Here is a 24,399-nt window from a genome sequence, read left to right as displayed (position 1 = left end):
TCGGAACTCTCCGACTTCAGTGCGTTCAAGACTACTGGGGAAAAACGAGCTCCGTCTGAGAAAAATTGTTAATCCGGGTTCCCAGTTGTCGTGAAAGCACCATTATAGCAATCTGGTGTCTGACGGCACAGTCTATGACGTAGCATGCAACCATTGGTTGATGCATGCAATGTCTGAGCAGGGGAACGCGACCGAGATGACGCTAAACTTTAAAGTCAGCGTTTACACCCGCGGGTTTATACGATTGTGTTCAGTGGGAGCGCGGATGCGATGATCTACAGTGTGCTTGGGACTACACTCTGACTAACACACCAACTGGCATCTACAACAAGAAGGACAATTTTGCATGTACACATATAATACATCTGCAGAAAACATAACATTTCACAAGTGAACCTTAAATAATTCTACCATCATGGAACTTGACGCGTCTATCATTCTCCCTGCGCTCTTCTTTACCATTCTTGCTGTTGTCTTGGCAGCCAAATTCATCCCCAGAAAACAACCAGAGGAGAAGAAGAAGAGGGTTAAAGTAGGCTATGGAGACGACATTCCTCCTTCCAGAGCATTGGCACCAGCAGTACCAGTAGTGGAAGTACCAAAAGTGGAGATATCACCACCAGTGATAAAACCTGAAGTTATCCCCGAGCCAGAAACAGTTGCCCCAGTAGTTGAAGAGATCAATGTTGTAGAAGAAGAGACAGTAAAAGAGCCAGAAATTATCCCCGAGGTTCAGGTAAGATATTCTATTTAGCTTCATTGACCTGTTATGAATAGAACTTCTGGGCTTAGGTGATTCTTTGACTAATTGGTTTGAAGATGATGAAGTGACTATTTGGTGAACTGACCACAGCCTTTGTTGCTTAGTGCCTGGCCAGAAAACACTGTGCAATTGCTCTACTTTTAGATTAAATGTATTCTAAATCAATATTGTTTTAAATCCAATTTTGCATCAAGTTGTGCAATTTACGCACTGTTTAAGCACGTCATTTCATTTGCAGGATCAATGCAATACTCTTGCATGCTGTTTCACATCAAATACGAATTCCACCAAAAGCTAATGTCTCTTTTGATAATCTAACATTAAATGTGTTTATTCAGTTAATAAATCCTTACGTTTCAAGCTGGATTTAAAATGAGCCCAGCTTGTATTTTCACAGAAGAGAAAATGACAATGAAAAACCATCTGTGTCTCCAAGGCCATTAATACAATACTTGCTTTATAATGCCCATTTAGCTAATTACAGTGTTATGTGCGTGCCAGAGCCAATGCTCTAAAGCGCACAATAAGCAGAACTGAATGTACCTTGTCTCCCAAGGGCAAACTGACCTTTTCCATCACAAGCCTATATGAGCCCTTTACAAGCCCCTGAGTAAAGACAGAATGTGTCCACTGCTGCTGTAACCCGACACACAGGTCACAGAGAATACATTGGAGACACCCTCTATATTTGGTCCCAAACATACATTATATTCTATATTTAACGACCATGAGGTCCAAGAGTAGTTGGACAGTGACCATTTATTTGTATTTTTTTATCTGTACTCCAGCACTTTGGATTTTAAATTATACAATGTCAATGAGGTTAAAGTTCAGACTGTCAGTTTTAATTTGAGGGTATTTTAATCCATATGGGGTAAACTGTTTAGAAATTACAGCACGTTTTGTACACAGTCCCCCCATTTTAGGGAACCAAAAGTATCTGGACATTAAAGTAGTCCAAAGTTTAGTATTTGGTCCCAGTAGAAAGTAATGTTAAATAATGTATTGTCATTTTGGAGTCACTTTTATTGTAAATAAGAATATAATATGTTTCTGAACAGTTCTACATTCATGTGGATGCTACCATGATTATTGATAATACTGAATGAATCATGAATAATGATGAATGAGAAAGTAACAGAGACACAAATATAATGCCCCCAAGACATGCCAGCCTCTCACCATTAGGTGAGGTTAGCATTTCTTTGGGGGGTATGATATTTATGCCTCTGTAACTTTCTCACTCATCATTATTCACGATTTGTTCATGATTATCCGTAGTCATGGTAGCATCCACATTAATGTAGAAGTGTTCTGAAGCATATTATATTCTTATTTACAATAAAAGTGACTCCAAAATGACACAATACATTATTTACCATTCATTTTTATTTTACAGCTTCTTCTATAGTATTTATCTTTATGGCCCACTTTGTTAGACTCACTTAATCACTATGTTAGTGGCACCATGCCAACCAAGCTGAGGTGGTTTGTGTGTACATTACCACCTGCCGTGCATTTTGCCGCGCTCGAGTGCTAGTCGGAACTCAGAAAGGTCGGACTTCCTATCTGGTTGAACGTGGCACGTGGATAACTACAACCAGTTAGCAAGTCGGACATTTCTGAGTTTCCAAGTTAGGGCTAGCACGTGAACGCGGCATTACTGCCTGAGCTTGACTATTATGTTTATTTTTTACAGTTGCATTTAAAGTGCACATTTAAGAGTGCTCTCTCTCTCTCTCCTCCCTCAAGCTGAAACAATCAATCAATCCAATTTATTTATAAAGCCCTTTTCACATCAGCAGATGTCACAAAGTGCTTATACAGAAACACAGCCCATTTAGCCTCCTTTGTTATGAGAGACATAACTTCTCTCCATTGCCTGCTATATGGGACTCAGCCAAGTTGGGCTGCTGCAGCCCTGGGGCTGGTGGAGCTCATTGGCGAGTCAACATACAGTGCGAATGGCATGGCACTTCGTGTGGCTGGCTATCTGAGGGGCTAGATTAGAATAACATGGTGTCTGTTTTAGCGCTCCACTTTTATCACCATCAGCTTTCACATCAATGATCTGGGGCTGGGCTCTCATTTATCACATTAGACAACCAACATGCACTGCTCCGCTCTGCACAACTTTGAAGCCTAATATTATCTACAATAACATGTGCGTATGTTTAACCGCTTTCACATCATTGATCTGGCCTCTCATTTACCATGTTGGAAAACTAACCTGCACTACTCTCTGCACAAATATAATACCATTGAAGTGGAATAACATCTTGATAGATTCATAGGTGGTATGCAATACAATTCTGTACTGTAACTGCATAGTATGCAAAGTATGCTAACTGCACATTTACATTGTAACCAAAGGTATAGAGTTCTGAAATCACTAAACCCTTGCAATGCGACGAGGCTACATCTGGGAGCTGTGGAATTTGGGGCTCCTTCCTGTGCTGCTTGCTTTGCTGAAAGTGTTCCCTTACTAGTCCCCTCTCCTCTCCTTCATTCCCTCCGTCTCCTCATGTTTCGCCTGTATGTCTGTGTGTGCTTAGCAGCGGAGGCATGCTCTATGTCACGTCCATAGTCTTCCCTTCTGTTTGAACTTCACATTTCTGTTCCTTAATCTTCTCTCACTATCACTCTCCTGTGTTGTTTTGGGTGTGGGGGTCAGTGTAAGGTGCTCATAAATGTGTGTTACTGTCCTGGACACACCCCCTTCTCAAACCCTATAGAGCAGCCACTATAGAGCAGCCACTATAGAGCAGCCACTATAGAGCAGCCACTATAGAGCAGCCACTATAGAGCAGCCCCTATAGAGCAGCCCCTATAGAGCAGCCCCTATAGAGCAGCCACTATAGAGCAGCCACTATAGAGCAGCCCCTATAGAGCAGCCACTATAGAGCAGCCACTATAGAGCAGCCCCTATAGAGCAGCCCCTATAGAGCAGCCCCTATAGAGCAGCCCCTATAGAGCAGCCCCTATAGAGCAGCCACTATAGAGCAGCCACTATAGAGCAGCCCCTATAGAGCAGCCACTATAGAGCAGCCACTATAGAGCAGCCACTATAGAGCAGCCCCTATAGAGCAGCCCCTATAGAGCAGCCACTATAGAGCAGCCCCTATAGAGCAGCCACTATAGAGCAGCCACTATAGAGCAGCCCCTATAGAGCAGCCCCTATAGAGCAGCCCCTATAGAGCAGCCACTATAGAGCAGCCACTGACACATGTAAAGAGAAGCATTAAGATCAGAAGCCAACCCAGAGTTGTTCTTCCATATCCTCACTATACTCCATTAGAGGATTGTGTAACAGTATTGAACAGTACTTTCTCCCTCAAATGTTCCATGACCACATTGTCAAGACAGAGGGTAGCAAACTAGAAAAGAGTATTGAATATTCAGCAGTCTAGTTTTGCTTGTTATGGGTCAGGGTCTGCAAACCTTTTTAACTATACCCTACACCTATAGTAGTCTGTGAATATGCCACATGTTATCGTGGCCCCCCTAAAACCAGAAAGGAAACAATTTCCACTAAAGCCCATTATTCCATACTTGAGCTGTAGCAGTGTTGGAACATTGTGTGTGTGTGTGTGTGTGTGTGTGCACACGTGTCGTGGAGGAGCACACAGTATAACATACATACATGTACACAGACACGTCAACCTATAGTGACCAATCAGGGGCCATTACTTATTAACTCCCAGTAGCCAGGCTTTGCCAAATCAATGTCTACACTGTGTTCTGAGATTAAGAGGGGCCCCTTCTCTCCTCCATGCTGCTCTCTTCACTATGTGGAGGTATATGCACTCTATAGATGTGTATATGTGTTAGAAGGTTGGCCTTAAGGTAGCAAAGACACTGTAGTATGCTTCTGGCTGAGATTGATGAGCAGTAAAATAGTCTCAGCAGTACCTCACCTGTCAGCCTACAGATCTATCACTATGTAAACCCCTTCACCTCCCTCATATGGGAGAGCCCAATCTGTCTCCTCGACCTTTGGAGTGGACATGTGTGCTTGGCATGTTTGCCTGAACAGCATTCTCATTTTACATGTTCCAATGGCTGCAACACTCCACACCCTGCCCCCATACCCATCCTTTCTTGTTGTACAGTCAGAAAGAGTTAAGCTAGCGTTCTATGCCTCAGGCTTGAATGTGATCATGTTAATCAAGTGTTGTATTTGCTCACCTCTTTTAGCGATACATCTTCCATGAAATGTTGATTGTGTCTTTTCACAAGTGTGACTTTTTTGCTTTATTTATATGAACATGTAAAACCCTCAAGAAATTGTTTACTAAACCCAAAATTAGTTGCAGATGTTCTTCTCTCTCTGAACCTTCTATTCTAACCTCTTGGATCTTTCATCGTGTTGAAACACACCATAAATGGGAATGTGTCTAGGCCTGCTAGCTAACTCACTGTTCACGCTGAGAAGGCAGAGATACACAGGCAACAGCTGGAGCAAGCTGTTATTTTTTCAGATGCAACATGGAGGACAGTCTACTGTCATCCGGAAGTAGTTTGCTGCCTGTCGAAGGCCGTCAATTTTTTTTTATTCAGGCAAAACATTCGTAGTGTATAGTGGCCAATGTATGGTACCCTTTGACTGCTCATTGGTTAAATCCAATGTTTGTCAGTTGTCCCATGTGGGTAGTTCATAAGTAAAGCTGAGTTATCTTACGGCAGGACACAGTGGGTGTTATGTGTATAGTACACAGACTACAAGAAGAGACTAGGGAGTTTTTCTCAGAACATTCCTCAGCTCTCTTGTGTGTTCGTCAGACTCCTAACAGTAGCCTGTGATGGAATCTGCAGGGCTGCTTACTCATTGGTCAAGCTCTCCGCTGACCTACCTCTCTTGGTATTTCCCCTGGTCTCTCTGCCTACCTACCTCTGCATGCAGGCTGGAGCTACAGTCTGCTCTGGACCCTGTTGTCCTTCCCTTTCCCAGCGCTCGAGAGCTTTGTCTGGACCCAGACCCAGACCCAGGCACCCATCCCCATGAGAACACAATGCCATGGCTTCACACAACGCAACCGCTAATTCCCCTCTGTAACACAGGCATTAGCTCATGACAAGAAGTTGGCAGTTGGCACTGACACAGTGTGGTGGGCACTGACTCCCTTTCTCCCAGCTTGACTCATCATAGAGCTGAAACCCTGGTGTTTTGGTCTTTTCTGGCCATGTTGGGCCCTGCGCTGTGCACTAGACGAGTCAACACAGAGGAATGGAGGAGGTCTGCCCAGTGCCAGAGTGAGAGGAGGAGAGAGGAAGCATGAGGGAGGGATTTCCACTCTTAAAGGTTAGCCAATCCCCCAGTGAAAAGCTAAGAAACAGCAGCTCTTTGTAAGTTCATTGGCCAGGCCTGCACAGGCCTCTTGGCAGGTAGTTCCTGTTAAAAGCTACCGTCAACTGCAGTGCTGAATACTGTATGTCTAAACAGTACAGTACATGCTTTCTATACAGTGTTGGTATGTATGGAGGAAGTCATGGTGGGTTGAGCTGTTTCCTATAGAGGTGTTGCTGCTCTAGGCTGTGTGTATTGTTCTGTCAAAACAACAGATAAACTGTATCATGTGATTCACTCTTTTGATATCATCAATTGCGTAATCTGGCCTGAATCATTGAGGATGTTCTTACTTAATAAAAGTCAGCTGTTTCGGATAACAGAACAAGGGCAAAACTATTGTATAATTTTAGTAATAATCTGATATATTCCAAGTCAATCATTACTTGTGAGAATCAACATTTGGACTCAATTCAGAGCCAATGACATGTTGAAATGAAACCTCACCCACAGTCTCCAGTCCAGTGGTGATGTCATCGATGGCACAATGGAGTAGGATCTCATTCCTGCAGGCCGCCACAGCACACTGTGACCATTGACTGCCAGGACACAAAGCTGTGTGTGTTTGTGTCTGTTTATGAGTCTGTGTGTGTTTGTATAGGACAGCGGAGTCACTGACCACCTTCCGGGAGACACTTGAAACCCTACCTCTTTAAGGAATACCTGGAATAGTATAAAGTAATCCTTCTTCCCCCACCCCCCAGAAAAAAAAAAAGAAAAAAAGGTGGTTGTCCCACTGGCTATCATAAGTTGAATGCACCAATTTGTAAATCGCTCTGGATAAGAGCGTCTGCTAAATTATGTAAATGTAAATGTATACACATTAGCAACACCTCTATTAGCAACACCCTATGGCTAGCTCTGCACCTGAAAGCTCTGAACACTAATTGGCTTCATGCTACCCCACCGGATGTTCCTCGCTCTATAGCTCCACACACTATCGAGGTATGTCTGTTGTTGTTTCATTCATTGGTAATATCATCCACCGATAAGGCAGTGGCTTTGGGGGAACAATGTGTCTGTGTGTACGCAGAGACACAGAGCAGGGGTGGGAGGTTGCTGAGACAACGGGACACTATTCCACCCCAGATACCTTGGCCCACTGCCCTGAGCCCTTTTCAGGGGATTGTCTGATGGACTGCAACAACATGACACAAACAGCCTGGTACCGCCTGGTATGAACGCATCTCAATGGACATTTTAATGGAGGAAGAGAAGAGAACTTCAGGACAATCTAAAGGAGAGGGTACAGTACACCCAAGGGGCTTCAGCTGAATTCTCAGCTGATGCAATCTTGACGTGGACAGTAAATACACAAAGTTCATCCCGCTACATCAGAGGTGTGGTTTCAACACCACCCTTGCCCACCACCCACTCAAGGGGCGCGGTAGCACTATAAATTCCCTGAGGCAGCTAGAATTTCACATGGCAGGCCAAGGGCCCACCCCAACAGCTCTTAAGAGGATCTCCAGTGAGACCAATGCAGTTTATTACCATTCTGTTTATTGTTGCTATATAGGTAGCCACATTTATTCAGTATCCACTTGCAAAGAAATATCATTCTCTTCTGCCTCCTTCTATGCACGGACCACTATCAATGTTGCAGATGATTAGGAGCTAGAAGCAGAGTATCATGCCAGGTATCAGGTGTACACAGCTATGCAGCTGTCTATTTACCACCACAAACCGATGCTGGCACTAAGACTGCACTCAACGAGCTGTATAGGGCCAAAAGCAAACAAGAAAATGCACACCCAGAGTTCGGCGTTTCTCGTGGCTGGTGATTTTAATGCAGGGAAACTGAAATCCGTTTTATATATATATTTTTTGCATGTCACCTGTGCAACTATAGGCGTCAAAACTCTTGATCACTTTTACTCCACACACAGAAACGCATACAAGGCCCTCCCTCACCCTCCCTTTGGCAAATCAGACCATGACACTATCCTTCTGCTTCCTGCTTACAAGCAAAAACTAAAATAGGAAGTACCAGTGATGCGCTCAATACGAAGGTGGTCCGATGAAGCGGATGCTAAGCTACAGGACTGTTTCACTAGCACATACTGGAATATGTTCCAGGATTCATCCGATGGCATTGAGGAGTTTAACACATCAGTCACCGGCTTCATAATAAGTGCATCGACGACGTCGTCCCCACAGTGACCGTATGTACATACCCCAACCAGAAGCCATGGATTACAGGCAACATCCGCACTGAGCTAAAGGCTAGATCTGCCGCTTTCAAGGAGCAGAACACTAATCTGGACACTTCTAAGAAATTCCGCTACGACATCCGATGAGCCATCAAACAGGCAAAGCGTCAATACAGGACTAAGATCGAATACTACTACGCAGGCTCTGACACTCAATGGATGTGGCAGGGCTTGCCAACTATTACGGATTACAAAGGGAAACTCAGCCATGAGCTGCCCAGCGACGCAAGCCTACCAGACGAGCTAAATGCCTTCTATTCTCTATTCTCGCTTCGAGGCAAGCAACACTGAACCATGCATGAGAGCACCAGCTGTTCTGGACAACTGTGTGATCTTGCTCTCCGTAGATTATGTAAAATCATTAAACAGGATAACATTCGCAAGGCCGCTGAGCCAGACGGAATACCAGGACGAGTACTCAGAGCATGCGCCACAGGAGGCTGAAAAGATTTGGCATGGGCCCTCAGATCCTCAAAAAGTTATACAGCTGCACCATTGAGAGCATCTTGCCTGGCTGCATCACCGCTTGTATGATAACTGCAAGGTGGTGAGTATGGCCCAGTACATCACTGGGGCCTAGCTCCCCGCCATCCAGGACCTCTATACCAGGCGGTGTCAGGCCTATAAAATTGTCAAAGACTCCAGTCACCCAAGCCATAGACTGTTCTCACTGCTACCGCACAGCAAGCAGTACCAGTGCACCAAGTCTGGAAGAAAAGGGACCCTGAAGAGATTATACCCCTAAGCCATAAGACTGCTAAACAAGACTGCTGAATAGCTAATCAAATGCACTGACTCTGTGCACACACTGGACTTTACCCACACACACACACATACACATTACATACGCCCACAGACACATAACACGTGCACACATGCATACTGACGCCACACACACACACACACACACACACACACACACACACACACACACACACCCATACACACACTTTCACACTTACCACATACAAAGGAGAACCCTTTGAAGAACCCTTTTTGGTTCCAGGTAGAACTCTTTTCGGTTCCATGTAGAACCCTTTCTACACAGGGTTCTACATGGAACCGAAAAGGGTTCTACCTGGAACCAAAAAGGGTTCTACCTGGAACCAAAAAGAGTTCTCCTATGGGGACAGCCGAAGAACCCTTTTGGAACCCTTTTTTCTAAGAGTGTACTTACCCAAAATGGCTGAGGGCATGTCAGTGGATGCCACATCTACAGCATGAGGTCAGAGGTCACTGTCACTGTATGAGCTGAGTGAGGGGTTAATTGGTCAGGCAGTTGTTAACAGGGCCCTAAATCCTCTACAAGCCATCCTAAAGCTCTTGGCCTAAGTTTGGTGTCTGGGTGGTACATGAGGAGCCTGAGAGATGATGACTGATGCACAATGGAATAATGACCTCATACACTTCTACTAGAGAGAGCTCTCTGACCAAATTAGGAGAGAGATGTAAAAATGGAGTATTTGTGATGATAGTGTAACTTACAAAATGTGAGCAATGAATAATCTCATTCTAAAGCAGTGGTATTCAAAGTCAGGGGAACTGCAGTGGGGTAGCCAAAAAAAAGATATATACTTTTTTTGAGTAAATGTATTTATTGGTTTCTTTTCATTTTGATAAGAAATCAAAATGCAATGAATTGAAGGTTGACATAAAAATCGACATTTACCAATTTTAAGATTGTGTCATTAGATTTGGGGTAGGGTGGGGTCGCGAGAAATTCTGGCAAAAAATGGGGTCCCCGCTGAAAAGGTTTGAATACCATTGCTCTAAAGGGATTCTATAGACCTACTGTACCAGTCAAAGTTTGGACACACCTACTCATTCAAGGGTTTTTCTTTATTTTTACTATTTTCTACATTGTAGAATAATAGTGAAGACATCAAAACTATGAAATAACACATGGAATCAGGTAGTAACCAAAAAAGTGTTAAACAAATCAAAACATATTTTATATTTTAGATTCTTCAAAGTAGCCACCCTTTGCCTTGATGACAGCTTTGCACACTCTTGGCATTCTGTCAACCAGCTTCACCTGGAATTCTTTTCCAACAGTCTTGAAAGAGTTCCCACATATGCTGAGCACTTGTTGGCTGCTTTTCCTTCACTCTGCCGTCCAACTCATCTCAAACCATCTCAATTTGTTTGAGGTCGGGGGATTGTGGAGGCCAGGTCATCTGATGCAGCACCATCACTTTCCTTCTTGGTCAAATAGCCCTTACACAGCCTGGAGGTGTGTTGGGTCATTGTCCTGTTGTAAAACAAATGATAGTCCCACTAAGCGCAAACCAGATGGGATGGCGTATCGCTGCAGAATGCTGTGGTAGCCGTGCTGGTTAAGTGTGCCTTGAATTTTAAATAAATCACAGACAGTGTCACCAGCAAAGCACCCCCACACCATCACACACCTCCTCCATGCTTCATGGTGGGAACCACACATGCGGAGATCATCCGTTCACCTACTCTGCGTCTCACAAAGACATAGCGGTTGGAACCAAAAATCTCAAATATGGACTCATTAGACCAAAGGACAGATTTCCACCAGTCTAATGTCCTTTGCTCGTGTTTCTTGGCCCAAGCGAGTCTCTTCTTCTTATTGGTGTCCTTTAGTAGTGGTTTCTTTGCAACAATTCGACCATGAAGGCCTGATTCACGCAGTCTCCTCTGAATAGTTGATGTTGAGATGTGTCTGTTACTTGAACTCTGAAGCATTTATTTGGGCTGCAATCTCTGAAGCTAGTAACTCTAATTAACTTATCCTCTGCAGCAGAGGTAACTCTGGGTCTTCCTTTCCTGTGGCGGTCCTCATGAGAGCCAGTTTCATCATAGCGCTTGATGGCTTTTGCGACTGCACTTGAAACTTTCAAAGTTCTTGACCATTTCCATATTGACTGACCTTCATGTCTTAAAGTAATGATGGACTGTCGTTTCTCTTTGCTTATTTGAGCTGTTCTTGCCATAATATGGACTTGGTCTTTTACCAAATAAGGCTATCTTCTGTATACCACCCCTACCTTGTCACAACTGATTGGCTAAAACGCATTAAGAAGGAAAGAAATTCCACAAATTAACTTTTAACAAGGCACACCTGTTAATTGAAATGTATTCCAGGTGACTATCTCATGAAGCTGGTTGAGAGAATGCCAAGAGTGTGCAAAGCTGTCATCAAGGCAAAGTGTGCCTTGAACACATATGGAATCATGTAATAACCAAAAAAGTGTAAAACAAATCAAAATGTATTTTATATTTGAGATTCTTCAAAGAATCTCAAATATAAAATATATTTTGATTTGTTTAATACTTTTTTGGTTACTACATGATTCCATATGTGCTATTTCATAGTTTTGATGTCTTCACTATTATTCTACAATGTAGAAAATAGTACAAATAAAGAAAAACCCTGGAATGAGTAGGTGTGTCCAAACTTTTGACTGGTACTGTACATTTAGCACTAGTATGACCCTGAATAAGATAGCGTTTATGAATGTGTGAGTTGGGTCCTATGCATGGAGTGTTTTGGTGTTTAATAGTTGAGGAATTCAGTGGCAGAGGGAAGAGGCTGTTGGTGGGTAGGTCTGCTAAATGGATTCCATTCCAGTGGCTGGGTGTGAGTAGCCTAGAGAGGGCTGCTCAGGGATTAGGCTATGAGACACTGTTGGGCCTGGTGGAATCCATGCCCCTGGCCTGCTCTGTCTGCTACCATTTGTTACTGTGGTGGGTTAGTCAACATGTCCATCGCCATAAAGTCTGCTCCAAGAGGAGGGGTAGGGTCGTGACACAGGGGGCCATGAGCTTCCTCTGCTAAAATAATTTTCCTTTCTGTACCAAGATACATTTATACACTTTAAAGTCATGTGGCCAATTTATATAGACACAAATATGAACAGCCACAGGCAGAAATGTCAACAAAACATTGAATATTTTGATAAAATCGCCTTCAGCTTCTTTCCTTAATTTGTCACTTTGGTCTTCTAAATTTGGAGACTTTAGAACTACTTTAGAGTTGGACTACATTGTAAATGAGCACCCTACTTATACTCTTAGTTCTAGGCTTTAGTCATTGTTACTCTGATCAGAGATGACAGGAGGTCTCTGGCAGCGCATCAAGCCCTGAGTCCACTGTGTCCCCATATGTGTCCTAACTGTCTCTCTGTGTCCTCACTGTCTCTCTGTGTCCTCACTGTCTCTCTGTGTCCTCACTGTCTCTCGGTGTCCTCACTGTCTCTCGGTGTCCTCACTGTCTCTCGGTGTCCTCACTGTCTCTCGGTGTCCTCACTGTCTCTCGGTGTCCTCACTGTGAGATTAGTTCTCCCAAGTATCAGACACCAAAAGCATTAAAATAACTTGTTCGTGCATGTGCGTGTGTGTGTGTGTGTGGGTGTGTGTGAGTTCCTGCGAGTCCAGTTCTGTCAGGGCCAGGGAAAGTTCTGGAGAGGGAGGGGTGGAGATGGATTGAAGTGGGGTTTATTTGTGCCTGTGTCATTGGCAGACGGCATACAGAGAGGACACAGCCACTAAACAAGAACCTGAGAGTGAGCTGCAAATGACAGCTGTCACTCATAGAAGAACCATTACAATGTGTCAAGAGGTTATCACATTCACGTGGGTCAGCAGTTGAGTTAGCAGTTTGTAGAGGTTTGCTCTGATACAAAGGCACAAAATATGCAGGTTTTACATTTCAGAATGTGAAGGATGATGTTATGGGTTATGTCCTTCCAGCACCAATTTCGGAGGAGAAAAATGTTTATAGAATGTGGGAAGCGATGCCATTTAAGTATATGGCTATATTTCCCCACCATAGGCCTACTCCTTATATAATGTGGCAATTTGGATACTATGGGGGTGTAGTGGCAGTTTGACAGACACTCCCTTTGTATTTTTGCACAAGTTCTTTTCAGTGTCTCTATTCTTGGCAGTTTCCCAAAGTCAGCAGTGTTTGAGCTGATTTCTCATATACAATTACTGGGCTCAGTCATCTCTGTCTTATATGCCCCAGGAGGCTATGCATGACAAACAACACTCATCAGTTTTTATTGTTATTCCCGTGAGGAGTTGGTTCCACTAATGTAATTGTCTCAGGTACTATAGAAACAAGTCTAGCCTAAAGCTCTGCTATATTTAGAACCTAGGACTGCTAGGTTGGGAATACAACACAATTCGCTATTAACCTCGATTAGCCACTACACAGACCATTGAAGACCATTGGAAAACAAAGTCATATTCACTGTCTGATGTTTTGCTCAATATGAATCACAATTCCATTGTGTTAAACAGCATTTCAGGTGTACAGTAGATTAAATCTGTTATACACTTTGTCACTGCAGGCTGTGCCAGAGCCCGTGCCAGAACCCGTGGTTGAGCCAGAACCCGTGCCTGAGCCCATCCAAGAGCCAGAGCCCATCCTTGAGCTCATCGCCGAACCTGAACCTGTACCCGTGGTGAAGGAGGTCCCCGTCAGAGAGCCCACCCCAGAGCCAGCGAGGGAACCCACCCCAGAGCCAGCGAGGGAACCCACCCCAGAGCCAGCGAGGGAACCCACCCCAGAGCCAGCGAGGGAACCCACCCCAGAGCCAGCGAGGGAACCCACCCCAGAGCCAGCGAGGGAACCCACCCCAGAGCCAGCAAGGGAACCCACCCCAGAGCCAGCAAGGGAACCCACCCCAGAGCCAGCAAGGGAACCCACCCCTGAGCCCGTCTTCATGCCAGAGCCAGAGGACCTTGAGAGCAACGGTAGTACGTTTTAATCGTTTTTGGGTGTCAGCTAACTGTCAGCTGTGGGTACAGTCAGTCGTCCCAAGTCCGAAAGCAGATCAAGTTTGACTCCCTGAATGGATTGACTTTAGTAATGACTAACATATAATGCTGCATCATACCAACCTCAAAGGGCCCTAATGCATTAGCCAGCATTAACGTGATGCACATCAAAACACTGCATACCCAGCAAATCCTCATTTAAACTGGATCTGGGGAGGCTAGCGGAGACACTTGCGTGTATATACGCTGTGTGGTATATCCTCCACTGACACATCCCCTTACAGTCTTGAGACTTGCCCTCCTTTCACTGGAACTGAGTCGTGCGTTCAAACCAGCCACCATTTTGTCTTCCATTCAGGTCTCTATTGAGGCCTGTCTCATTGTGCCAGATTACAGTAAGTGTTTCCAGGTGAGAGGTTGAAGTCAGTCAGGCCTCCCTGGAATACTGTACAATACAACTACACAGAGCCACACAAACACAAGAGCTTTGTGCCTATGAGCTTTTATACTGTCGCTTAGATATCTGACTAGGTTTCGGTTGGACGCCTTCTTTTATTTCCCGTTCAGCAGGGATCATCAACTCGATTCAGCCGGGGGCCGATTTTTTTCTTGAGCGGATGTTCAAGGGAATGGAATATAATTACAGTCTACAAATAATTTGTAGACTGCAAATTGACCGCAAAAAGCCCAAACAAATACGGTTCATACTGTATCATATTTCACTAAAACATAATAACATAGTATACGATCACATACCTGTATATCTCTCCATTATGTGTGGGAATACTTTGGAACAGATTTTCAAAATTAAAACCACTTGGAGCTGATTTGCTGGTGTTTTTACAGTCTTGTAAGTCCAACAATAAAAAATAAAACATATATATATATATATATATATATATATATATATATATATATATATATATATATATGTTTTAATTATTTTGCTCAAAAAGCTTGGGTGGCCAAATAAAATCACCCGCGGGCCAAATTCATCCAGAGGGCCACCAGTTGGGGAACCCTGCCTTACAGTATATCCTCACTGAATAGCATACTGGCCACTGCTGCTGCTAGCAGGCAATCATCACTGGGTGTGTGTGCAGGGGAGATAACTCGATTCCAGGAAAAAACTAATAGTAAAGCTGCCATTTTGCATGTTGAGATGGTAAAGGGGAGAAATGTGGACTTTGAGACCAAATGTGATCTCATGTCTCCACCTCACCAACAGTTAACTGTTGATTGACAGTGAAACATGAGTTTCAATAAGTGACATGGACTGATGATCGCTGTGGTTTTTAGAACAAACTGGTTAGCAAGGAATGTACATTGAGTATACCAAACATTAGGAACACCTTCCTAATATTGAGTTGCACCCCAGCCCTTTTGCCCTCAGAACAGCCTCAATATTTTGTCTTTCCCATTCACCCTCTGAATGGCACATACACAATCCATGTCTCAATTGTCTCAAGGCTTAAAAATCATTCTTTAACCTGTCTCCTTCCCTTCACCTACACTCATTGAAGTGGATTTAACAAGTGACATCAATAAGGGATCATAGCTTGCATCTGGATTCACCTGGTCAGTTTATGCCATGAAAAGAGCAGATGTTCTTAATGTTTTGTATACTCAGTGTATTCATTGAGTCATTTGAAGTTGACAGAAAATGAACACTAGTTCACCGTAATGCAGTTCCATGGAGCTACAACTATGTGATGTCTTAACTCTTGTCATCCTATGATCATGTTTAAGATCTCTATGTAAATGTAACAGGTGTTACATTTAACACCACATTACATCTAATTATTGAGCTTGTATCTTCTTGGTAGAATGGACTCCTTTAAAAATGGTTTGCTTACTCTGATCAGTGTCTCTTTCACTATCAGAGAGAAAAAGAGCTTGCAAACATTAGGGGTCCTTGTACTGTATGTATGAATGATGTGTATGTGTGTGTTGACCATGGTCCCTCCTGTTTTCTCTGACGTGGTAACAGCTGAGGAGGTGCACTTTACCCCAGGAATGAAGATGAGCAAGTTGGAGAAGCTGATGACCAAGGAGGAGATGGAGGAGGAGCAGAGGTGAGTGCCCCCCTCTCTCTCCCTACTGCCACCCTTCTCCTGGCACTGTGGCATGACTCTAGTCTAACCTATCCTCCTACTTCACGCCAATGCAACCACCTTCTCCCTCTCTTCCTCCCTCCTCTATCCTGTCCTTGTGTGTTGACCTGGCATTTAGGTGCCATCTATGACAACATCTCCCCTGCAGATAGGAGGAGGAGGTTGGTCACAGAGTGGACAGTTAAACCAATAACCCACCAAAGCAGTGAGGGACTTTCCAGACTCTGTACCTGTAGCTACTAACTCCCTCAAAAGAAATGTAGACTTGAGACATCCCACTGGGTACAGACGTAATTTCATTGAAATGACGTGGAAACAATGTTGATTCAACCAGTGTGTGCCCAGTGGGATGTTCTGTATCTTTATAGGTCACCAGATTGTAAAATAAGATTAGTGAACTGAGGGGCACTTAAAGAAGGAGACAAAAACAACAACAAAGACTGCTTGTTTTGAAGCCTAGAGGTTACTCTTAGTTTGTAATGCCAAACATCATCCTATAGACTGTGGTGGGCTTGTGGTGGGGGGCCGGCATAGCCTCTCTCTCTCTCTCTCTCTCTCTCTCTCTCTCTCTCTCTCTCTCTCTCTCTCTCTCTCTCTCTCTCTCTCTCTCTCTCTCTCTCTCTCTCTCTCTCTCTCTCTCTCTCTCTCTCTCTCTCTCTCTCTCTCTCTCTCTCTCTCTCTCTCTCTCTCTCTCTCTCTCTCTCTCTCTCTCTCTCTCTCTCTCATATCATATCATATCATAGGGCTTGAACTTGCATAAGCAGAGGGAGGGAGGCTTTATGTGATGTAACTTTTGGTTTAGCCAGTCCTGTTCTCTGCTAGTGGAGCAGTGCAGTGAGCCTGGGGCCCAATACTTGCTGGGGGTTGGAATGGCTTAGTGAGTGAGCATGCAGGGGGCGGATGGGGACTCTGTTTAGGGGTGTGATTATTTTTTTTGGGGGGGGCGGGGTTCTCCCCAGATTCTATAGCGAGGGGAGTGGATGTCTTAAATGCCTTGTGATTGGTGGCTTGTGTCACCAACACAGGAATTGAATCAAGGTCTTGAAATATCTGCCTGGCTTGGCTCTGTTGGTTTATTATGTTACCATGGAGATGCGAGCTGCGGAAGAAGAAGGAGGGGTGAGAGGAAAGGCATGTGGGCCTGAGTTTCAGGAATGTTTTTCTTTGTCTTTTTAGGGGAGTATGCTTCCACTCTTGTTTGGAGCCTGAGCAGTGACTCAGGGTTTTAAATGACCAACAATGTATTAATACATCTTTATACGAGAAACTATAGTCCCACTCCAGCCCCAAACCCAGCTATATGTTACTAAATCCCTGTGCCCTGTACCTTGTGCCTTTCACTTGTGTGTTTACACATGAGAGCACAGCATGTACTTGCTCACCACACCAACCGTTGGGCCTGAATTAAACTCAACCACAACTTTGGCCTAAACTTTACATCATACAGCTCTTACTTTTGGCACTAGGTTTTATATGGAGAAGATGTAAGCATGTGAAACCCATTTGCATTTCCATAAGTGCCAAAGTTGGGGCCAAAGTTGTGGTTAAGTTGTCTGTTATCCAAGCTGAGGAATTGTGTAAAGTTCTGGGCTGCTGTACATAACAGCTTTCACCCTGCATTTATCTTTTCAGGATAGAGCTCACACCTGACTTTACCTCTCTATAAGCAACATCGACAAGCACACTGTGAGTAGGGAAGGATTATGGGTAAGGTATAATTTCACTGTAACCCCCCACCCCAGAGCCTCTTATCCACTCCCAAGTCTCAAAAATACCACCCTCACGTTACCACTCAAAACCCTTCACTTGACCACCCGACCTCCCTCTGACCCCCTCACCTCCCTCTCCTTGCTCCCCTCACCCACTACCCAGGGTGTGACACACTGTGTGACTGCCACTCCATCACTGGTGAAGGGCAGAGCCATATACAGTACACACACACACATATACAGTGGGGGAAAAAAGTATTTAGTCAGCCACCAATTGTGCAAGTTCACCCACTTAAAAAGATGAGAGAGGCCTGTAATTTTCATCATAGGTACACGTCAACTACGACAGACAAATTGAGGAAAAAAAATCCAGAAAATCACATTGTAGGATTTTTAATGATTTTATTTGCAAATTATGGTGGAAAATAAGTATTTGGTCACCTACAAACAAGCAAGATTTCTGGCTCTCACAGACCTGTAACTTCTTCTTTAAGAGGCTCCTCTGTCCTCCACTCGTTACCTGTATTAATGGCACCTGTTTGAACTTGTTATCAGTATAAAAGACACCTGTCCACAACATCAAACAGTCACACTCCAAACTCCACTATGGCCAAGACCAAAGAGCTGTCAAAGGACACCAGAAACAAAATTGTAGACCTGCACCAGGCTGGGAAGACTGAATCTGCAATAGGTAAACAGCTTGGTTTGAAGAAATCAACTGTGGGAGCAATTATTAGGAAATGGAAGACATACAAGACCACTGATAATCTCCCTCGATCTGGGGCTCCACGCAAGAGCTCACCCAGTGGGGTCAAAATGATCACAAGAACGGTGAGCAAAAATCCCAGAACCACACGGGGGGACCTAGTGAATGACCTGCAGAGAGCTGTACCAAAGTAACAAAGCCTACCATCAGTAACACACTACGCCGCCAGGGACTCAAATCCTGCAGTGCCAGACGTGTCCCCCTGCCTAAGCCAGTGCATGTCCAGGCCTGTCTGAAGTTTGCTAGAGTGCATTTGGATGATGCAGAAAAGGATTGGGAGAATGTCAGATGAAACCAAAATATAACTTTTTGGTAAAAACTCAACTCGTCGTGTTTGGAGGACAAAGAATGCTGAGTTGCATCCAAAGAACACCATACCTACTGTGAAGCATGGGGGTGGAAACATCATGCTTTGGGGCTGTTTTTCTGCAAAGGGACCAGGACGACTGATCCGTGTAAAGGAAAGAATGAATGGGGCCATGTATCGTGAGATTTTGAGTGAAAACCTCCTTCCATCAGCAAGGGCATTGAAGATGAAACGTGGCTGGGTCTTTCAGCATGACAATGATCCCAAACACACCGCCCGTGCAACGAAGGAGTGGCTTCGTAAGAAGCATTTCAAGGTCCTGGAGTAGCCAGTCTCCACATCTCAACCCCATAGAAAATCTTTGGAGGGAGTTGAAAGTCCGTGTTGCCCAGCGACAGCCCCAAAACATCACTGCTCTAGAGGAGATCTGCATGGAGGAATGGGCCAAAATACCAGCAACAGTGTGTGAAAACCTTGTGAAGACTTACAGAAAACGTTTGACCTGTGTCATTGCCAACAAAGGGTATATAACAAAGTATTGAGAAACTTTTGTTATTGACCAAATACTTATTTTCCACCATAATTTGCAAATAAATTCATTAAAAATCTTACAATGTGATTTTCTGGATTTTTTTTTCTCATTTTGTCTGTCATAGTTGACGTGTACCGATGATGAAAATTACAGGCCTCTCTCATCTTTTTAAGTGGGAGAACTTGCACAATTGGTGGCTGACTAAATACTTTTTTTCCCCACTGTATATATATATATATATATATATATATATATATATATATATGGCTCTGGTGAAAGCAGTGTGTATCTATGCATTCACCCATTTACTGATTACACTATGACATCACCAACAGTGTACCTTGCCACCAGGCGAATGGGCTGCAGTAGGCTATTGTTTTTCTGTTTTTGAAGGGACTTGTTAGCCACTAATAGGCTTCCACTGATGTGGTAGAGAACACAACTGCGTCAGATAGGGCACATACTGGCAGAGCTTGCTTTATTCGTTCTATTATACACTTTCTGTTTGATCCCCGCCAACGACCACCAGACCTACAGTGCATTCGGAAAGTATTCAGACCCCTTCCCTTTTTCCACATTTTGTTACGTTACAGCCTTATTCTAAAATGGATACAATTAATTTTTTTCCTTATCAATCTACACACAGTACCCCATAATGACAAAGCAAAAACAGGTTTTTAGACCTTTTAGCTAATTTATTAAAAATAAAAAACAGAAATACCTTATCTACAATTTAATCCATTTTAGAATAAGGCTGTAACGTAACAAAATGTGGAAAAAGGCAAGGGGTCTGAATACTTTCCGAATGCACTGTACATCCCTTCCCCAACACCCCTCTCCAATCCCTCCGCCATCTCTCCCTCTATGTCCCCCTGTGTCTTCAGACAGTCTAATATCCTGGAGCTTAAGGTTCTATAAGGATACAGTTAATAGTCATCATATGCTGCTGCCTCACGGCCATTGAAAACAAAGGGACCTGCGATCATGGGAAATACTGCACTGGGGCACCAATGTGGGTCATCATCAGTGCTGCAGGGGAGACTTCATATAAAACATACAAAGGTCTGTCCCTATGTAGACCTTCCCCCCCACCTTCTATTGAGATGACATCTGTGAGGAATCATTCACCAAGGCACATTCTTTACCTCTTAATGCTGGTGCCAGAGGTGAATGCATTTGGAATTGGTTGGTTGCGCGTGACACCTGCTAAACAAATGCTTGAGAGAGAATCAGTTCCTCACTTGCAAATACTGCACACCCAAAATGGCTGCCATGATAGTATTAAAGAGTTTCTTAATTTAGTGGTTGGGTGGGGGTTTTATCAGGGCCACTCTGATTTTAGGAGCCACCTGCAAAATTAGAACTAATCTTGTGCCAACAGCTGCGCTTGCACACACTCAGGGGGCCTTGCAGAGAGCTATGATGTGGATTGAATACATTTGAGCTTCTTCAAAAGCTGTGTGCTAAAAGTGCTCCGATGATGGCCTACAACGTAAATAATGAGTAGTAGTAATAGTAGTAGTAATAGTAGTAGTAAAAGTAGTAGTAAGTACAGAATATTATGTATTATTTTCAATCGATATGTACATGAAACAGTCATATGGTAACTATATACATTGCTCTGTTTCTTTTGAGGTGAACATATAGACAGCTGCTAAGCACTCTGTAAACAGAGTTGGAACACAAAGTCCTGTTCCTGTATGCAGGTCCCATGTCACAGACATGTCATGTGGTAACTACATGAGGCCTGAGCCATGCCTTAAGAGGGAGTTACAGTTTTGAAGTTTAATTTTTGCTGAGCCCCTGAATCTTAGACCTTTGCTGCTATACCATTGTGCCCTCTGCAGGCGATTTTGAGGTAGTGAGACACTTAAATTGGGGGGATTTCTTTACTGTGTCTGTGTGAGCTGAAATGCTTTCACCATAATTGCATTTTTATTACACTCTGTTGATAAAATGTTTGAGGAACAGGGCTGGGACTTATTTTACCATGATATGTTTTGTCATGATATGTTGCCAAGTCAGAGTGACAGACAGTGATACAAGATTGTATAGTGTATACCTAATGAACTGTCAGCTAATAGCCAGATGGTGACAGCATTTGATCAGTGTAGCCTGAAAATGCAAATCAGGCCACTATTTGCAAGCTGCATTTATTGGCTCTACTTGACAAACAAAGATCAACTTTATTATTCCAATAAGGCTGACTCACTGGAATATGAGTATCTTCCCAACCAATTTTTTGCTCATAAACTGTTCATGTTCAGCCTACCAGTGTCTGTAGGTCTATCTAGAATGTGTATTACTGTATGCCTGTCCTGTCTCCAATTACAACATTGTTACATCTAGGGGCAACCTAGACTCAGGGGTAGACGTTACATAGTAAATGTAAATCCGGGATACTCTAATTAGTATAATATGCTAAGTTTCGTATGGTATATATTAATTTGTAGATGTCCACAATCCATTTTGTATGATATGTTACGAAATACAATTCGTATGATATGTTACGAGATTGCTGAACATATGATATGTTACGAATTCCAATTTTTTGTGGCTAACGTTAGCTAGACTAAGGGTTAAGGTTAGGGTTAAGGTTAGGAGTTAGGTTAAAGGGTTATGGTTAGGGTGGGGAGGGGGATCTGTGGGGGTGGTGGGTATTCTATGGTGGTATGCTATTTCCGGGTGTGTTTTGCTCAACCTTTGGTCAGAGCACTGTCTGCTCTAGGTCTCCTGAAACCTACTAAACCCTGCTGCATGCTGACATAACAACCATGGCAATGGTGAGTGATCTCACTCCCTCTCTTCCAAATCTTGAGTCTGATATCAGTCAAATTCCAATACTACAGCTACTTAACATTTCTGGCTCTTCAGCTAATAACAATAACCGGCGTATAATATCAATGAAATACTTATATTTATCAATATATAAAACTGTACCACATTGTAGTGATATATTAGTTCTCTCTGTTTTTCAGTGCAGCTGAGTAGGCGATGAAGAAAAGGAAGGACTCTACACCCACACCTTTCTATTCTTTACTTTGTTTCCTGAAAAGTGATCACTGAAGAAGAACCTTTGAAACCTCTGCTGAAAAGAGTGATCTCTTCTGTTGATTGTCCGGCGACTCTGCTGTTGATCTGGAAAATATCTGTTGCTTTTTGTCCTCTCCTCTTTTCTTTCCTTCTTTATTACTTTTGAAGGATGTGAGTTAAAGGCTACTGCTCAACTCTGCCTGTGAATAGCATGCTGCATTACACCAAACACACAAGTGCCTATGTGAATCTGTACTCCCCTCCCCCCTCGCTTTCTATCTGCTGTCTTACTGGTGGCGTCTATCCTTTGATTCGAGCGGGAATTCTTCAATCTGGATTCTGAGTCTGCTTATTACAGAGTATGAGGTGTGGGGTGTGCAAAAAACGTTTCTGAAAAATGAAAGGTCGGGAACCCCTGCTTTCAAAGAGAACGATGACCATTGCAATACCAATACAGTAAGGAAGTGTTTAAATAGCTATTATGGGTGAAGGGTAGAGACGAGTTGTGTTGTTTTTCATTGTTTTAAAATATGAAACTGTGATTTAAAGCCAAGACATGCAAAGACCCCCTCCACCCAAGTCTTGGTCTGTGTGGCCACTGTCCATTGTGAGCCAGTCCCAGACACTTTAAGAAACTTAACAAATGCCAATCAGTAACATCCGACTAGCCTAATGATTGCATTCTGAATGCTGAGAAAACTATATATCGCACTCCTGTCCTGACTCTGACGATCGTTGGGGCTTTTGTCACTTCAGAAGTATGTAACCAATGCACACTGACAATGAATGGGCTTCTTTTCATATGGGACTGGAGCTCGGTTGTTAGAATGGCTAAAGTGGAATATGTGTATGACAACCCATAGTGGTTTTTGTAGAGAGATTGAAATGTTTTGTTTAAACATGAAGTTTTGGGGCTTTTGTAAACTATTGATTATTAAAAGCCAGTTTGTCTAAAACCAATGCTTGTTTAAGCTTCTTACTCATTTCCATCCATTAATCCACACATCTTTCCATTTTATGCAGATCAGCACATTAATAATTAAAAGCAGTAAATTAATCTCATCATTGAATTTTGCTCACCTACTTTGTAGCACATTTTGTAGTACATTTACATACAACACAATGCTAATCAGTATGTCATGTATTGCATCTTTCTATGTAAGCCAGATCAGGTCATACATGGATTGATGATGATATCATAACTTAAAATCTATCTATGTACGTACGCAATAATAGCCGTTCTCATTGCACCACCCATCATATGATTTCTGGTAACTAGTAGGGCTTTGTATGCTGAAGACGTGCCTTAGTTGACGTTCCTCTGTCAGGTAGGTGTTCACACCAATGGATGTGCAGTTAACTTCAGTGGAACTTGAGAAAGAAGCCCTCTAGAAGAAGGTCCCCTGAAGTGTTATAAAGTGTTTTTATAAGGCAGCATGTACATGTCCTGTATGTGAATGATGGCAATAATAAACTGTGAAGCACCTGTCTACCCCAGGATATGTTTTATAGCTGTGTTTATTATAACATTAGAAGACACATCGTATCCAACTATGTACACGTATGTGTATGTCCTGTGCGCACACACACACACACACACTCACACACACAAACACTGATAACAGTGTGCTTTTTTTGGATGTCACGTGTTGTTTGTGTACAGTTAGTTTCTGTTATATGTATCTATTGTGTGTGTTGATGAGTGTGAGTGTGTCAGTGTGTCATGTAGACCCAGGCATTGGAAGCCGTGCCATTATGTCTGTGTGTATTTGTTCTAGGGTGCAAAACGATCAGTTGGCGGCCATCTTTCTCCTGCTGATGCAGAACCAGGAAGCACTAGGGGAGGTGACTGAGGGAGACA

General features: G+C 43.3%; 1 protein-coding gene across 2 annotated transcripts; it reads left to right on the top strand.

The window, feature by feature from the left end:
- The first annotated feature begins 237 nt into the window (after positions 1-237).
- Positions 238-23,496, top strand: LOC311104717 (uncharacterized protein). 2 transcript variants are annotated; one of them, XM_084146605.1, is made up of 5 exons: positions 238-736; positions 13,648-14,053; positions 16,068-16,152; positions 17,824-17,898; positions 22,484-23,490. In XM_084146605.1, exons 1-4 carry the CDS (start codon positions 416-418, stop codon positions 17,855-17,857), a joined length of 846 nt encoding a protein of 281 aa, XP_084002731.1. In that variant the 5' UTR covers positions 238-415; the 3' UTR covers positions 17,858-17,898; positions 22,484-23,490. The 2 variants fall into 2 exon arrangements, with proteins under 2 accessions (XP_084002731.1, XP_084002732.1); XM_084146606.1 differs by lacking the exon at positions 17,824-17,898 and having other exon boundaries at positions 251-736; positions 22,484-23,496.
- Positions 23,497-24,399: the final 903 nt, after the last annotated feature.

Source organism: Coregonus lavaretus, assembly GCF_964263955.1.
Source record: "Coregonus lavaretus genome assembly, chromosome: 2".
In the NCBI taxonomy this organism is placed as follows: domain Eukaryota; kingdom Metazoa; phylum Chordata; class Actinopteri; order Salmoniformes; family Salmonidae; genus Coregonus; species Coregonus lavaretus.
This window is presented reverse-complemented; position numbering and strand designations above follow the sequence as displayed.